We start from the raw sequence: 18,841 nt of genomic DNA, 5'->3' as shown, positions 1-18,841 counted from the left end.
TTTTAAAATCATGCAATTTTTCCCTTAATATTTTGGAAAAGAACAAATATGTCATATTGTTATACTCTCAGTTAAACCCTAATGAAAACTTATGATTCTTAAAATATTTTATTGTGTAATGTCTAAATTACTCCTGCTAAATTTTAACATCTTAAAAATTTTCTTTACGTATCTTGAGTTTTAAATGATAAAAATTCTTAGAAAGTTAGAATGATGATATTCAATTGCACAAGCCTTTTGTTATCTATTTTTTTTTTTAAAAAAATTTCTTAGCAAAACTCAGTTGTTTATTGTTAGAAGATGATGATATTCGTTATCATTCTTAGAAGTTTTTAGAGAATAAATATATTGTCTTTAGCAAGTAGGTACTAAAAAACTATTATAGTTAAATAAATATTTATATGTTAAATAGCTACCCTAATTTTGTGGTTGATCAAAATTTTTAAACGAATGAGATTAACTTTTTTCGACATAATTATCGAAATTCTTAAAATTAATGTATCTTTTGATTAATATAAATCTCTATATACTTTAAAAATCAAATGATTCATATCTTTGTTTTATAATATAAATAAATCTAGAATTGACCTTAATTACTATAGTACTTTTTTTTTTTTCACGACAAGCACGTGTCTTGCACGTGCTACCTTAACTAGTATATATATATATATATATATTGCGTAGTTGGGCTGAATTTCCTTGACCAAGAAAATTTTAGGCTGGCATTAGTACCCAAATAAAGAAGAATATGGCCTCAACATGAAAACCATTCCTAGCCTCCTAGTCCTTGCCTCCTTGGTCCTCGCAAAATATAGCCATGTTTGTGAGATACATGGCTAAATTTTAACACCGAACCATTTGACTCTCTCTATCTATAGCGAGAGAGAGAGAGAGAGAGAGAGAGAGAGAGAGATTTTCTTCTTCTAATTTTTTTAAAAATAACTTTGGTGCTCTTAATTGGAATTTGGCACTTTGGAAATAGACAATGCTGGGCTTGTTTTGACTTTGGACCGATTTATCTGAATGGTAGTAATCACGGCATGAAATTCATGCCGCACAAGACCAAGACCAGGGCTCAATGGCTTTGTATACGTGCCGTATACGACGTGCCTTCGTATTATTGTCCACTTCTCCTCACATAGACTCACACATATCATTAATATTTTCTTTTTTACGGTTTTGTACTTCTGTTCCTCTTTTCTCTCTCTTTTTATTTTTATTTTTATTTTATTGTCCCCCGGGGGGGGGGGGGGGGTGTGTTGGGGGGGTTAACTTTCATTAACCACAAAAGAAATCTTTTGCGGTAAATGAAAGTTTGTGATAAACCTCAATTTTCATCTTTCCTCAATTGTTCAACAACAGCAAGAGGAAGAGAATGCTTGTTACAAAATCCAAAAATCCTATGGGCAAAAGCAAGCAAGAGCTTGAGCAATATAATTAACGTTTCTCCTAACTCAGCTAAAAGTACATTAGATAAAACATTTACTAAACTCAAATACATTACTTAAAAAAAAATAATAATAAAAAATAAAGCACTCAACCGAAGATAAACATTAATTTGAAGCATCAACACATCTTAGAATCTCCCTCCACTATTTGTAATGCCCACAGGAAGGCTATAGCTTCAACTTGAAGAGAATCGCACAACGCATTCGATATTGTTCCTCATTTAGTATTTGTATAAGACCTCACTTTTATGAAGTACAAGGGATACCACTATTTTGCTAGTGGGGAAAGGAGTTGAGCACAAGACCTAAGGCCTGTTGGTTTAAATCCCAACCACAAGTCCACTCTCACAAGTGGTTTGACGAATGATATATCATTACCTATTGTTGTTATATAGGATCCATTCGGATACAATTTATTTTTGCTGAAACTAAAAATTGAAAACTGAAAATTGAAAATACTGTAACAATATAATTTTTTAATGTGTGAAAAATTACTGATCATTTTGTTTTTTACTGTTCATAAGCCTAAAATTACTGTTCATGGACAATGAACACTTGAACAGTACCAGACACGCACCCAAGAAAAAAAAAAAGCTGAAAATGCGCTATTGGCCGTGGACGTGTGAATCCAAACCCACACATAGTATAAGATTTATAATTTTTTTTTTCTACAGTGTTTTTTCAAAACTTTCAACCAGAGATTAATTACAGTTCGCGACGGGTGGACCCATAGTAGGGTAAATCGCTAGTCTAGGGAGTTTTTTCAAAATACTGATGCCCAAACTTAAATTAGAGACTTTCTAGTCAAACTCAAAATAGCCATTTTGAGACGAAATACCCAATTACTTGCCAACCCCACTAGATTACTATTTATATTTTAGGGATAATTACACTTTACCCACCTGTGGTTTGCCTCTAATTCTATGTACCTACCCGTGGTTTCAACTTTGACACTTTACTCACTTGTGATTTCCTCTGTTAGTAATCTGTAACCCACCTTTGTTAAAATTAAGGGTAAATAGGTATTTTTGTACAAGTTTTATGTCTCTCTCCTCCCAAAACAAAAAATAGCCCAAAAATGCAAGAGAAAGAAGATCAAAAAGTGGTATTTGTTTCTCTTTCCCTTCACACAAATCTTGAACATGATGAACATACCCAAAAAAAAAAAAAAAACCCAGATCAATCTATCACTGACTTAATGAAACATCTTCAAAAAATCATTAAGCTGTAAGATTAGCATGTCACAACTCTTTAAAATTGACACATCAGATTTTTATTTTATTTTAGTTTGGTCATCTGGGTTTTTTTTTTTTTAAATAAATAAAAAACTTAGATGTGAACCCTTTTTAAACTTGGAGGCGCTTTCGATTAAGGAGGTCTTGCGCCAGAGTGGTGGAGCTGTATGGTCTAGGTAGCGCTTGAGTAGCACAATGAAGGAGCTTACGTTTCAGATCTGAAACCCAATCCCTTTCCTATAGCCAACTAGTTTTAGACCTCTTGAAGGAAGGCTGTGGTCTGTGCAACAAAATTATGGGTTAATGAACAAAAGTGCAAACCTTTTGAATTTTGTTACCATGGATATAATGTTAAACCAAACAAAAAGCTTAGGAAATTTCGTTGTCTTCCCACACCCCATCTAAAATTAATCTCTCCATTTTAAAGGTATGGGCTCCACTCACCCTAAAACGCATCACCAATTATTCTCACCCGCAACATCATTTTGCTTTCAAAGCAATAATCTCAAACCCACCAACTTTGCTTCTCCGCTGCATCCTGAAGAACAGCTTGGATTGTGGAAACTGTGTTCTTCAATTTTTCAAGCTCGTCTCTTGGAAAATCTGGGATCCCAAATTTTTGATGATTTTCTGTGCAGCGCCATAAAGGATTGCTTCGGCCATGGCTTCGTAGTGGGTGAAAAGAACGCTAGAAGAGCAAGAGAAAAGTCAGATCTGGGAGGGTTTGGAGTGGTCGGCCATGGCTGGGTTTGGCTTTGGAGTGGTCGGCCATGGCTGGGTTTGTTGTGGTGTGGTCGGCCATGGCTGGGTTTGGCTTTGGAGTGGTCGGCCATGGATGGCTGGGTTTGGGGTTTGGAGTGGTCGGCCATGGCTGGGTTTGTTGTGGTCGGCCATTTGATTTTTTTTTTCTTTGAACAAATTAGTAAACATTGTGGTGAAAGAGAGACAACAAGGCAAATATATATTTGTGGATGTTGATTTGAGTTTGATTTTTCTGGGTCTATGTTCTTCATGTTGTAAATTGTGTTATGTTTTGATTTTAATAAATTTCTGTACAGGCACAAAAAATAAGTATGAGGAAGAAGATGAAGAACTCTCTTTCTCTCATGGTTTTACTTCATTTGATTTGTATTAGTTTGTTCTTCTCTCATGGTTTTGCTTCATTTGATTTGTATTAGTTTTCTGGGTTTATGTTCTTCATGTTTGTGTATGTTCTTCATGTTTGTGAATAATGAGAAACCAAAACTATATTTTAATCTTGTTTTTCTTTTTCTTTTTTGTTTTTCTTGTTTTGGGAGGAGAGAGACATAAAACTTGTATAAAAATACTTATTTACCCTTAATTTTAACAGAGGTGGGTTACGGATTACTAACGGAGGAAATCACAGGTGGATAAAGTGTCAAAGTTGAAACTACGGGTAGGCACATAGAATTAGAGGCAAACCACAGGTGGGTAAAGTGTAATTATCCCTATATTTTATGATGTTTGTTTCTTAGTTCCCACTCATTTAGGTCATTCCGAATAAGACAAGGAATTCCTGCACACAAATGTGCAGGAGTTGCTGCAAACAGGATTAGGTGGCAACAATATACCGCGACACTTATCCTAGTATAATGTCATACGCACATGGTTAGATTTTAGTTAACTTTCTCCGTTAAAATTATAGCAGCACACACGCTCTCTCTCTCAAAGTCCAAATTCACTTTCTTCTTCACCCATCAAGCCATCTGCCATCAGATCCCTTCTCTGTCTTTTCCTCACCTCCTTCGTCCATCCCTTCTCTCTCTTTGCCATCTCAAGCACGATAAATCTGCCTTCATCTCAAGAAGCTTTGAATTAGTTTCATTCATCAAAAAGTACATTAATTTCAGTCTTAAATATTTTCTTGCCATCCAAACAGCAAGAATCCAAAATCCCAAAAAAAAAAAAAGAAGCAAAATCCCCATAAAACCCAATTGATTGATTTAGCACCATATTCTAAACCCCGATTTCCAAAAAAATTGCACATACCGGAGCCAAAATCCTCACTGTGCACAGATCGGTACATTAATTTCAGTCTTGAATATTTTCTTGGCATCCAAACAGCAAGAATCCAAAATCCCAGAAAAAAAAATTCCCCAATGATTTAGCACCAGATCTAAACCCCGATTTCCAAAATATTTGCACATACTGGAGCCAAAATCCTCACTGTGCACAGATCAGATCTAAATTTTGGGAGGATTCCTTGTTGCATGTTGGATCTTCGGTTTTAGCTTCTGAGATTGGCAGCAACAGTTTTTTATTATGGGTTGAGGTGGCTGTGGTTTCTGATGAGAAGAATGAAGGACGAAGAGAGAGGAAGAAAGATGGATAGAGCGTCTGATGATTTCGAAGAGAGAGGAGAGCAAGTGATGGTTTTTTTTTTTTTTTTTTTTTGCTGAATGAGAATCATGGTTTTAGAGGAGACATGGATGTTTGACGTTTGAGAGAGGGAAAACGTTGGTTAACGGACAATACAAACTAAAACTAACCTGCGTTTCACATGATATTAGGACAAATGTCACTATAGATTGTTGCCACCTAATCCTGTTTGCAGCAACTCCTCCACGCAAGTGTGCAGGAAATCCTTGTCCTTCCGAATATGTATTAAAGAATTTTTCTTGTTATCTAAGGTCCATTATTTTATTGCTTATGGGTCTCAATCAATTCAATGTGGTTCATCAAATATTGATGACTTAGAAAGTCAAATCAATTTTATTCTTAGGTTTTTTGTCCATTTAAATTCAATCGGAATAAATAATTGAAATCGTGTTCTATTTACCACCGGGTCTGCTGGCCCAAGTGCACCTAGTCATGTTAGTCGCTTTCAATTCAGGGGTTTTAGTCCCTGCATAAATACTTATTCAGTTAAAAAAAAAAAAAAAAGGAAATCGTGTTCTATTTGTCACATTAATATTTATTAAAGTTTAAATTGAATTGAAGATTTTAGAATAAAATTGACTTGATTTTAAAACATGAGAGACTGAATTGGAGCTATTAATAATTAAGGGATAAAATAGAACTTTACAGTTAGACATTCAAGTTAAAAGATCAAATTAATAATATAACCTAAAATTTACCTGATTCTAAAAAAAAAAAAAAAAAAAAAAATTAGCTAGCTAGAGAATGGTAAGGCTTTAAATACATCTCATTAGGTTTTCGGCCAACTGAGACTTTCTTGTAAATTAATTAAGTTGGTTCGATGATAAGTCACCAAAGATGACAAGCTCAATGCTTTTTGCAATAAATTTCTAAATTAATTACTTGGTGAAATACCTAGAAATTAAAGAATCGGTGGAGCCGCTGATCTTGAATACTGAATAGGTCAATAAGCCGTGTAAGATTATGTGCAAAGTAAAAATAAAAATGAAATGAAATGAAATATACTTTTAATCTTTCATTACATTCTCATCCTAAGCTGTATTCTTCTTACTTAGACTTAGAGAGTGCATTTTATTCAAACTTTTACAACCACTGAGAAATGAGAACACAAGTTGAATGAAGAGTGGAGAAAGTGTGAAAACTTTCCTTCAAAATTCCGTGTGCTAATGTTTGGTCCTTTCTCTATATAAAAAAAACGCGTGGATCCTTTCAGTTTTGCCGTCCAAAGGGGTGAGCAGAGTGGGACCGTAGTTAGTGTGAATTCTTCGAACGATCTTCGATCGACTTGATATATATTAAGATGGTCAATTCTTAGACTTTCACATTAAATAGATTGTACTTTTTTTTTTTGAGAATCTAAATAGATTGTACTTGATATCCACGATGCCGATGGTTTCCAATTAATTTTAGTTTTTTTCTATGAATTGTATTGAATATCGAGGAGGTCAACCTTTTGACTATTAATTTTATTTTAAGTAGAAACTTTTAATAGTAATTAGAGCACATTTATTTGATTCACCTCGAACACAGTTGGATAGCAAGGCCCCTAGTTAAAAAAAAAAAAAAAAAAAAAAAGTTGGATTTGGATTTAGTTTTCTTTTATGAATGCTGTCAGTCCTCACTCCTCCTCAGTACATCTTTTATTTTTAAATCCTCTTTCTCAACCAGCCTGACACATTATCTAAAAAAATAAAATCAACATTCTAAACCTAATTAATGTTATAAAATTTTGATATTTTCCTAAAAGAAATAAAGAGAAGTCATTTCTTATTATAATTCCAAGTTTACCCCAAACCATACTTACACACATCTGATTCACTACGGGGGCATGTCTCGACTCTCAACAATGCCAAAGATGAATCTAAAATAGCTAGAGAAGAGAAGGGTAGCTTTTAAACTTTTTATAAAAGGAGAGGGAAGTGGACAATAGCTAGAGAAGGTTGTGACTTGTGATCATGATCTTTTCCTGTTGTTTGTTATTTGTCTTATCTTAGTTTCGTGTAGTACCATAATTCTTATGTGATAGCCATTCATCACTATTTAGTTAAAGAATAAAGATTGGGTCTAGTACTAACGTGCATGGGACTTAAGTCACATTTTTAGATAAACATTCTTGTACTTGTGCACATGAGGAGAATAGAGCTATATTCTAAATATATATATATATATATATATACACACTGGACATATGAGGTACATGTCATGCGTCTTATGCATTTGACACAGGAGATACTTTCTTGATGTATTCTCAACTCTAATAGATAAGTCTAGTGATTCTCAAGCGCAAGTAATTAGGTAGTAAGCTTTCTTGGCCACCCCCTTTCAAGTGGTCTTGGTTTGGCATGAGGTCTTCTTCCAGCAGGCAATTAGTTCAGTCAAAAAGGTTTATCATGTTCGATCAAACCAATTAGATTGAAAGGGTTCATCATAGTTCATTTGAAGTCAAAATCTATGCTACAGTTTCATTGTGCTCCCCAAATTTTAGTCACACATGCATAATCACAAAAAAAATAACCTACTTCAATTAAGATTGGTTGTAATAAACTTTTAGGTTAATCAAGGTATATTTCATCAATTTTAGGCTTTTAGCCTTTTAGGGATAATTTTTTTTTTCATCTTTTTCATAATTTATCAAGGTGTGAAGGTATAAGTAGAAAAACATCACTTTCATTTATTTCCCCATATACACCATATGGTTGGAATTGTGAAAACATGGTTTAAGTTAACAGGCCCTCTTAAAATATTTGTTAATAGATAATTTAAGAAAAATTTTAATACTACTTTTATAAAAAATATAAAAAACAATAAAAAATTAATTACTTTTTTCTTTTCTTATAAAAATTTTAAAAAAATTTCAAGCAAATACTTTTAATACATCGGTTAATTTTTTACCTTTAAACATTTACATTGAGCAAGGATCATCTCTCAAAGCCGACATGGAATCACGTGGTGAGGGTTTAGTGGCCCTTGAATTGGAGAAAGTATACCATATTTCAGTAATACCAACTCAACATTTATTTTGGTATTTCTTACCTAATAAATAAGTGATACATGTTTCAAAAAATTACATCAGATTATTCCAATAAATGATTAATTTATCTTCCTGATAGTATAGAAGATTGTGATTAATTTATTGAAGTAGTCTGATGTGGTATTTTGAAACAAATATAATTTATTTATTAGATAAGAAATATCAAAACAAAAACTAAGTTAGTATTACCGAAATATATTATAATTTCTCCTAGGATTGGAGTAGGTCCACCGGAAATTGTTTGACATTGTTTCAAACAAATCATGAGGCCTGCAAGTTGCAACTGTGCAACCTTTCCTTTAATTTAATGGCAGATTTGGAGTTTCAACTTTCAATTCAATTATAAAGAGAGACGCGTCTCCTCAAAAAGAAACAAGAATAAAATTAAAAAGACGTGTCGAGAAAAGGAAATAAAAAGGGACGCGTGATTGTTGGCTGCCCTAATATTATTGGTCCAACTCTGTTGTACTCCATTTTCAGTTGGATTTATCTATTCCTTTCACTATCAAAAATTAAAAAAAATAACGAAACGCAGGCAATGGATGGTCCTTTTTTCCCTCTTTATTTGCTATCAAGATAAATTTGAAAATATCTAACTGAATTGGTTGATGCTTCATATTTCTAATAAAATATTTAATGTTCAAATTCCCATCTTTAAATACCGATGTATAAAAACATATAAGATTAAAAAAAATTTAATCGTAAAACCATTAATTATATTAATAATTTTAAAATACGTATAAAAATAGACATATGTAAAAATATATTAAGAATTTGACCAAGAAAATTAGGATTAAAAAACAATATATACACGGCAAGTTATTTCATCTATAATATTTCAAATTAGTAGCATTCTTATGCTCTTTTAATATTGTAGGGACACGATTTTCAACGACCCAAAGATGACATTGGGTTCGTATGTAATGGGCCTGAACAATATGATTTGTAGAGAGTGGATTTGAAAGGCCTGCCCTTGGTCGCCGAGTAACGGTCAGGTCCTGATTTTATGAGAGCTCATACAAAGGTAGGTTTGGCCTGTATGGCTAAGCCTTACATCGATGTAGTTTGAAATGTTTGACTCCTCAGACTAAGTCCGAGGAGCATTGCATTATCACCATTCTTCTTCCTTTTTGTAGGATTTCCCATTCCTCAACCCTCTTTCCCTTTTATACTAGTATTTACTTCCCGTTCTTCATCTATGTGTCAGTTTTTCCTTTTTTTGGGTAATTACTCGTCTTATCAATCCATACGTCAGAGTGGTTGGGGGTGGTTGGGAAAAGTTAAATAGCATGGTCTGGAGTATGGGCTTGTCAGGTGCTGGGCTTCACATTACGATGTTGGCAGCTTTCTCCTTTGTACTACTTTTGTACTAAGGTTGTCCTTTTCTTCAGGTGTTTTGTGAGGTGTTGAGCGTGAGATCATCATTGGCCACATCCTGGGGATTTTAAAGGGTTTTCATCATACGTCCTCGGTAGTAGGGTTCCTCGGCCTGAGCTTTGGGCCCTTAATACAAAGTGGGCTGGGACCGCAGATTTCGGGCCCCACAAATATAATTCTATATATTAGATCAAAAAAAAAATCAACTAATTAAGTGTTTCATATATATATGTTCATTTTATTTGTGTTTTCCAAGATAATATAAAAGTTGATTAAGGAAATTAAAATAAAAGTATTGATTTTAATAATTTAGAATTATTTGAATAAAAATAGTTTTTTTATCTACAGTTAAAGTAGGTTTTTTTTTTTTAATCTACAGTTAAAGTAGTTTGATATATAAATATAATGCTTAATAAGTGTTTTATATGTATAGTTTTAAAAAAAAGTGTAATTTTCAATTATTTTTCTTTCGTATGATAAATAAGAGTTTATTTTTAAAAAAAAAAAGAAAAATAAATATACGGATGTGTAATATACTGTATAAATAAAACACGCATGTAGTTGATGATGTTACAAAATTAAAACCACTTAAAACCATAAAAGATTGGGAATTCTACGGTGTAAAATGGTACCAAAGGCAGTGGATTTTGTCAATCTAAGACAAATAGTGGACTTTCTGGTTTCAGCCACTATCAACTCGTACCAATCCACCACAACTGGCGCTTAAACAAATCAAAATACTGTAGTATTTTTTCAAAAAATAATGTAAAAAGAAAAGAAGAAATATTAGTCTATAACTAAAAGGAAGACTGGACATGGACATGGTGTTTTTTAAAAGCTTAAAATTTGTCGTGTATGTTGAACTGGCTCCGACTAATTCACCAACTACAACTAGAACTAGAACTGTGCGTGTCTGAGAGAGAGAGGCTCGTACATAGTTTTCACACTAAATCCAAAGATAAAAACCAATAAATGCTTTTGACCTTTTTGGAGTTTTCTTTCCCATAAAGCAAAAGCTTACGTTTTAGTTTCCATTATAACTCTCTCTCTCTCTCTCTCTCTCTCTGTAAACGAAAATGTTGCTGGTTGGGTATGTGTGTTTCTGTGTGTGGCTTATGATAGGACATAGAGCTATGGCAGCAAGCGAGAGTACTGGTTCACAGGAAAGGGAGCTGGATGAGACACCTACATGGGCTGTTTCTGGTGTCTGTGCTGTTATTATCATCATTTCCATTGTCTTAGAAAAGGTTATCCATAAACTTGGGACGGTAAGTTTTGTTATTTTCAGCTTTAACTTCTGTTGTTTTAGCAGTTTGTTTGCAAATTTCGGATCCTTTTCTTTTGTTATTCCGTTACTTTTGGTGGGCAAATGATTTCTCTCTCTCTCTCTCTCTCTCTCTCTCTCTCTTTTGATGACAATTCTTTTACCTGGGAAGACAATTGCTTTTTTCAAGAGTCTCTAACGAGTAAAGATTGGTGTTTCATGATTTATTTTATTGGTTACGAGTTCCAGTTATGTGTCTCTGGAATTTGGAGCTCATATTGATATTGTTCTTCTACCATATTTGTTTGATTCTTATCAAAGTAGTTAGTTCCTCGCTAGACCAATGACCCCCGTATCTGTTATCCAAAAGCTAAACTTGCTCCATTTTTTTTTTGGGGGGGGGGGGGGTGGGGGGGGGGTTTGAAAAAGACAGAGTCTTTGTGTCTCTGTATTTTGTTTTCTAGCTGAAGGTGGATTGTAGGGAAGATTCACGTTTTCCAATTGGAAAATTGAAACCCATGAATTTTGATAGCACAAGAATGAAAAGACCAGTATGAAAAAACAACCATATACCATTAAGAAAGGGGAGTTCAGATGTTGCTCTACTTGGTTAAGACTTGAAAAGAACAGTTGTTATTTGTTTGTTTATTTATTTATTATTATTTATCTCAGGATGTTGTTCTATTTGGTTCTTGTGATTTACCCTGTCATTAATTTTAAAAATCTCAATTCAGTGGCTTACAGAAAAGCACAAGAAAGCTCTATTTGAAGCTCTAGAGAAGATTAAAGCAGGTAATATCATGGTTCTTGATTACTCAATTGTAACTTTGATCTCACATTCTCATATAACTATGAGAGTCATCTCATTCTATTTGGGTTGTGTGGAATTACATATTAACTGTGCATATCTAACTTTTGATGCAAATACTGCAGAACTGATGATTCTAGGTTTCATCTCACTGCTCCTGACATTTGGGCAAAGTTACATTGCCAGAATCTGTCTTCCAGCAAAGGTTTTAAATAATATGTTGCCATGTAAAAGTGAGGGTGAAAGTGAATCAACTACAAGTACTGAAGGAGATGGTCGTCGTAGACTGTTATGGTTAGACCGCAGATTTTTAGCTGCTGGTAGCTACGCTCCTAGTTGCAAGGAAGTAAGTGTATTCTAAGAGAAAATCCAATGTTATACGGCCCATCCCCTCACTGATTCCTAGTATTTAGTAAGAGAGCATTCAACATTTTTGGCTATTGGCTTTGGAAGCACAATACTTAAAACTATAGAACCAGTCGTCATTCGATTATTTTCCTTATATACGCCATTTACTGTTGAGCTATTTTCAAATTGGAATGTAGCAAAATAAATTATATATATATATATATATATATACACGGGGGTGGGGAAGGGGTTGGGGGATGCTGGGCAAACCAAAGTAACATATCAATCCAGAAACTTTTTCATGTCTATACCAACACATCAAACCTTCTGATAAGTTTTACAAATAATGAGTACATAGTCTGGCATGCTAAACTTAGCCTACATGCTGCAGCTGCTGCTTATTAAATCATAACAGGTGTGAATTTGTGAAATGAAATGCAGTTAATTGGGAGGAAGAGAATTCTGGATGAAAACAAACATTTACCAATCAATCCTTGTATCAAATATGATTGAATTATGCATTACCAATTCTTACAAGAAATGTTTTTAAATTTCTAATATCTTATTGGCAATCCTGAAGCCACTGCCTTGTGTTGTTATCACACTTGTATGCATCATTGCTGACCCAATAGACATATATTCTGTTAACATAGAAATTGCTTTTGTTTTCCTTATTCTACTTTGAGGAAATTAAGTTTCTGAACACTAAGTTCTGTTCCCAACCTAAAAAATGCTTTTACTCATTGCATGAGTCTGGCCAACTTACTGATTGGATTTTTGCCAACAGGGTTATGCACCGCTTATATCTGTCAATGGACTGCATCAGTTGCACATCCTCATATTTTTCTTAGCATTCTTTCACGTGCTGTATAGTTTTATCACAATGATGCTTGGAAGACTAAAGGTAAAGGAACTTTTTTTAAAAATATACTTCCAATGTTATGACATCTATACATGAATACTTGAAACCTTAGGGCATAATATGCTGGTTCTCACCTTTTGATACCTCTCAATTCATTTGAAATCAAATTATGACTGGATAATCATGCATTTTCTTTTGTATGGAAGATGATGATAAGGCCTCTCAAAGAATATGCTATAATCTTTTGATATCTTTGCTTTGGGCAGGAGGGTCTCAACCATATTGTCGAGTACAGTTCTGTTTCACTGCATGCTTTATACTGATTATGTTAGAAATGTAGGATAAATACTCTGTTTGTTTTGGTTTAAATCTAGGTATTCTTGCTCAATTTTGTATATTTGGCTCATTTCAGCCGCTGTGTTGTCCCTTTACATTTATTCCTAGTTGTGGCTACATACCAAAAAAAAAACACTAGATTGGTGGTTTGAACTTTAAATCTATGGAAAGAATGCCACCAAGATGGATTGATATGGTTAGGATATGAATCATCTGTAATTTTTTTAAAATAAAACCAAATTTGAACGACATGAAGTGGACAGACCCCCTTCTTATTGTTCAAGACATGATTTCTGGCTGCACAACAGGAAACAAAGAGAGCATGGCTAAAAGGCACAAATTTGCCCAAAAGTTCTCTATGACATCTGACATATAAAGAAACGTTTTACATGAGTGTGCCTTGATAATCAACTTATAGTGGTCATGTTAAATATTGAATAAACTGTACATTCGATTATATCTAATGGTTTCCTCAATGTTTCTTTGTGCAGATTCGTGGCTGGAAGAATTGGGAGGAGGAAACCTCATCCCATAACTATGAGTTTTCAAATGGTATGTCACCCCATGATTTAGAGATATCTTGTTCTTTATGTATTAGCTTGAAAGTTGCATTTCCTCAGACTTGAAAATGACATCCCAAAATTCATCTGTCAATAGGTGGGTGTATGTGCCTTATTGGAAGCTAAACTTCTATGTATATTTATGTGCAGATCCTTCAAGATTCAGGCTTACTCATGAGACCTCATTTGTTAGAGCACACACCAGTTTCTGGACAAGGATTCCTTTCTTCTTTTATGTGGTAAGAAATGTCTTACTAACTGGCACATCTTGATTTTTGTTTTTTTATTTACATTGTTATGCTACGAGGTATAAATGGCCTAATGCCATGGACTGGGACATCTCAATTGTGAGTGCAATAGTTGAAGTTATGCCAATAAGATGACTGGATGAGCTTAACTAATACTAAGATGGCTGAGTAAGAATTTAGGAAGATTAAAATTATAAATGACTAGATTTGTGAGACGTAAGGGGTTGCTCTAAAGAAATAGAGCAAGTATGGGTTTGGTGATTTGGTAATGTGCTATGAAGACCAGTCATTGGCCAATAAGAGGAAATGATGCTAAGTGGTTCTAGTTGAAGAAATTACAAAGAAATGAAAAACCTCTGCACCCAATACTAAAAATGGTCAGAGACAAGATATAAAATTTGTGGGAATTCACATATACCTTAGATCTAGCCTGCAAGAGTTAGACTGGAACCGCAACAAAAGCTTGTATCTGTTTAGATTACAGTATATTAAACCTACAATTTTTTGTAGTTGTGGCCATGTATATCTTTTTATATTGACAGTGAACTTATTAAAATATTTATTGTTGGCAGGGATGCTTCTTTCGACAATTTTTTAAGTCTGTTAGTAAGTCTGACTACTTAACCTTGCGCAATGCATTCATCACTGTAAGTTTTCGTTTCAGTATTTCTGTATTTCTAGTAAAATATGTCACCATTTTATGACATTGCTATATCTATAGGTCCACTTGGCTCCTGGAAGTAAATTTAACTTCCAAAAGTATATCAAAAGATCTTTGGAGGATGACTTCAAGGCAGTCGTTGGAGTAAGGTAATGTTCACTTCATTTAATATATATTTTTTATTTCATTATAATTGTGGTTTTCAGTAGTCACTCCCTGTAATAAATTTGGACCATATGAGTTTCATGAATTATTTTCTTGATGTTGTTGGCAGTCCAGTATTGTGGACGTCATTCGTGGTTTTTTTGCTATTAAACGTTAACGGTAACCCACTTCTTTCTTTGAAATTTCTTTTGGAGCATATTCTGCACTTTCCAGTAAAAGTTGATTAACTTTGTTGAAATATGTTCTTTTCAGGATGGCAGGCATTGTTTTGGGCGTCCATAATCCCTGTGATTGTGAGAAATATTTCTCTTTAGCAGCCAGATTTCCAAATCTTTGGAAAATGAAAATTCTAACCTTATAATTGATTGCAGATAATCTTAGCTGTTGGAACAAAACTTCAAGCCATTTTGACAAAGATGGCTCTTGAAATCACAGAAAGGCATGCAGTAGTCCAAGGGATTCCACTTGTGCAAGTCTCAGACAAATACTTTTGGTTTGGTCGGCCTCAGTTAATTCTTCATCTTATCCATTTTGCTTTGTTTCAGGTATTCACTAGCCACCCATATTGTAGATTCTTGACTAAAAATGCTTGCCACTTGGGTAATGATTAATGAGTACCACAAAATTTGTCATGGTTAAACATTATTTTTTTATACTCGTATAGTCTTATTGAAGTTAGAAGGGAACTTTCTGCCTTGCTGAAAACTTATTTGAGGTCTTGGTTATAGTGAAAATGTTTTACTTTAAAATTATCTTTTTTGTTGTGGTAAGAATGATCTGATTAGCCTCAGGTTTACTCAAAAGAGGAAATATTTCTCTTGTTGAGTGATTAATGAATTGAGATTGTAATGATTAAATATGGTAAATAAGATCTTATGCCCTCTAAATGCACATTATGCCTTTAGGCGAAGAGAGAACAAGCTGTCACCCCAAATCTTCGTCAAGTTTTGATCCATGATTTTAGTGCTATTGAGTAATGACTATTTAACATCAGTTATAATGACTATCTAATCCCAGTTCCTGTTCTTTATATCAAACTATCAATCAAATTCTGCACAATTCAACAATTTTTATGGTCTTTTTCAATTTTGACTTCTAAATTTTCTTTCATATTTGTGACTGGTCTGATCTGTTTTTTATTTTATTTTTTGTGACATGCAGAATGCATTCCAAATAACATATTTCTTGTGGATATGGGTAATGAAATGTTCTATACCTTACTTTGCTAACAGCTATTGAATTATTATTTTTTTCCCCTTTAATTTCTTACTCTCATGTATGCTTCATTCCTAATATTATGGTTTTCTATGGAAAATTTCTTTCTGTGCAGTACGAGTATGGGTTGACATCTTGCTTCCATTCGAATTTCAAGCTTGCTATTATAAAACTTGCTTTAGGGTAGGCCTTTAATTCTTTTTTTTCTCCCTTACAATGGAAATATCCACTTGAAAGATAGATATTCTTGCTTTTGCGCATCTGAAAGGAGTGTTAGATTATAAATGCATTTAGCTTGAAGACTGCTAACAAAAAGCTGCTAATTTCTTTTTAAAGGAAACAAGTACATAAGTAAACAAATCTAGAATATAAATCAGTAAGATTGAACATACGAATTACCTTGAATTGATGTGGTGAATCTGTATATTACCTTGGATTCATGGGTTGCGTTTTTTGGAACTATCACAGGGTTGCAGTCCTATGTCTCTGCAGCTACATCACACTTCCGCTTTATGCCCTTGTTACTCAGGTACCTTCACTGTTTCCATGAGATTTTAATGTAATTTTTAGAAGGCTTACTTAACATTAACAACAACGTTAGGTGATATAAACTAACTCTGGCTTCAGAAAAAACTTATTTCCAATTCATAATTGTTCATGGTGGTAACTGCAGATGGGTTCACACATGAAGAAATCAATTTTTGATGAACAAACATCCAAGGCCCTCAAGAAGTGGCACATGGCTGTGAAAAAGAAACATGGCGGGCGAGGAGGAAAGTCCTCTACTCATACTCTAGGTGGAAGCCCTTCCTCAACAGTGCACTCCTCTGGACAAACATTGCACCGCTTCAAAACTACTGGACACTCAACCCGCTCCACCTATGATGATAATGAAATCTCTGATTATGAAACTGATCCTTTGTCTCCCACCTCATCTGCGGCCAACTTGATTATAAGAGTTGATGATGATGAGCAACCAACTCAAATAAGTGAACCTCACCATGGAGAAGAAACAAGCAATGAAGATGACTTTTCATTTGTCAAACCTGAGCCACTGAAATAAACGTGAGTAAGGTATTGACAGTTGCTATCCAGTTGCATCAATTTTGTTGTATGTATTGTGAGAAAACATTGAAGTTATTGAAATGCAGCCAGTGAAATAGAGAATCATTTTTTGTATAATAATAAACATATAAAAATAGAGAAGCATTTTTTGTAGATTTATAGGCTTGTTTATAAATTTAATAGGAGTTTAAAACAACATTTTCCACCTTGTTCTGGCCAGTTAATTTTTTAGATAGAATGCCCATTTTACATTGCATGTTGCTTATATCACATTCCAGTATTCCATGCTTGATTTAGTTTAATTTTCCTATGTTGAACATTTTCTTTTTCGTGTACATTTCTGGACGTGGCGGTCCTGGTAGTTCATGTTGAACCATAACTTGATTAAGGGTGTGCATTCAAGCCACCAACCAGGAAAACTTGACCTAGCTTGATGTCTCAGGTTGGTTTATAGTGGGTTGATGGGTTGGTTGATATGTAATGCAAAACTTGGGTTGGGTTGGATTCAGGTTAGCAATAAACTCAACCTGCAACCAATTTATATGTATATATATATATATATATATATTTTTTTTTTTTGAGAATACTAAATATTTTAACACACATGGGGAGAGGAGAGAAAGTCTTAGGATACGTTTGGTACACTGTAATGATTATTACATGAAAATAGGAATAAGTATTATAAAGAATACATTAAGTTGGAATGTAATAAGTATTACTATTTATTAGTTTGGTGACTATTTAGGAATAAAATCCTGAATATGCATCCACAAATTAGTAGTGTAAAAATGTGGTGTAATTAAATCATTTTAAAGTCAAATTTCCTAAAATACACTTATTTTAGGATGTTCAAAATAGAGTTAATAATTAACAACAAAGAAAATTTATGTTCTTTCATTTTGAAGTGTGGCTATTAATGGTTTTTTAGGAAATTTTTTTAAAAAGTTATTATATAAGGTGAAGGAATAGATATTCAGGAATAAATATTCAGTACTTTTGAGAAGGAATAATTATTCCTCATTTTGAAGAATAACTATTTATAAGGAATAATTATTTATTGTAATAAAAACATAACCAAATAACTGAATAGTTATGCCATAAGAATATCTATTACATTACGGTGTTTATTACAGTCTACTAAACGTGCCCTTAAAGAAACTAACAATGATGTATATTCAAAAGGGCCTAAATCTTGGATACACAGCATTAGTTTTAAACCTCTTTAACTTACACTCATTTTTCAATATAAGACTACCCTATTGTTTTTTCTTTTGAAAATACTAAATATCTTAACACACACATACGGAAAGAGAGTAGAAGGTCTTAAAGAACCAAAATTTTTTAATTGATTTGACAAAATAACACCGAGCAATGGCCCAACAAAATCCATTCTTACTAATTAAGTTGTATTGAATTTTAGAACTACCATGAGATGGATTGGAGTGAACATTTTCATCCCGGAGAGGTTGGATTGGGTTGAAAAATTACTCTAAATCCAATCCAATTTAACCAAATCCTTTTATATGTATATATTTGGCTCTCTTCCATTTTTATCTTAGTTCATTCATTAATATCTCAAAAGTACACATGAATGGAAATCTAAAAAGGGAAGGTCATTTGTTTTTACTTTTTATTTTTATTATAAAAAGGACAGGTCATTCTAATCACCCCTAAAATCATTACTTGTAAGTAAAACAAAATATGGTTCGCTGATTGGCTCTCTCATATTTCCAACTTAGTTCATTCATTAATATCTCAAAATACATGTGAATGGGCTAAGAGGCTTGTAGTTTCATTGCCTCATTCTGGTGTTTCTAA

General features: G+C 33.5%; 1 protein-coding gene across 1 annotated transcript; it reads left to right on the top strand.

The window, feature by feature from the left end:
• The first annotated feature begins 10,481 nt into the window (after window positions 1–10,481).
• LOC126690410 (MLO-like protein 10) lies at window positions 10,482–17,331 on the top strand. Its single transcript, XM_050385530.1, has 15 exons — window positions 10,482–10,759; window positions 11,490–11,547; window positions 11,689–11,909; window positions 12,699–12,815; window positions 13,601–13,661; window positions 13,820–13,908; window positions 14,490–14,564; window positions 14,639–14,727; window positions 14,853–14,902; window positions 14,996–15,036; window positions 15,115–15,288; window positions 15,905–15,940; window positions 16,074–16,141; window positions 16,427–16,487; window positions 16,632–17,331. The coding sequence occupies exons 1-15, from the start codon at window positions 10,568–10,570 to the stop codon at window positions 17,019–17,021; spliced, it is 1,722 nt and encodes a 573-aa protein (XP_050241487.1). The 5' UTR covers window positions 10,482–10,567; the 3' UTR covers window positions 17,022–17,331.
• Window positions 17,332–18,841: the final 1,510 nt, after the last annotated feature.

This window comes from Quercus robur, chromosome 6, assembly GCF_932294415.1.
Source record: "Quercus robur chromosome 6, dhQueRobu3.1, whole genome shotgun sequence".
Taxonomy (NCBI): domain Eukaryota; kingdom Viridiplantae; phylum Streptophyta; class Magnoliopsida; order Fagales; family Fagaceae; genus Quercus; species Quercus robur.
The sequence above is the reverse complement of the archived record's forward strand: the minus strand, read 5'-3'. Positions and strand labels throughout refer to the sequence as shown.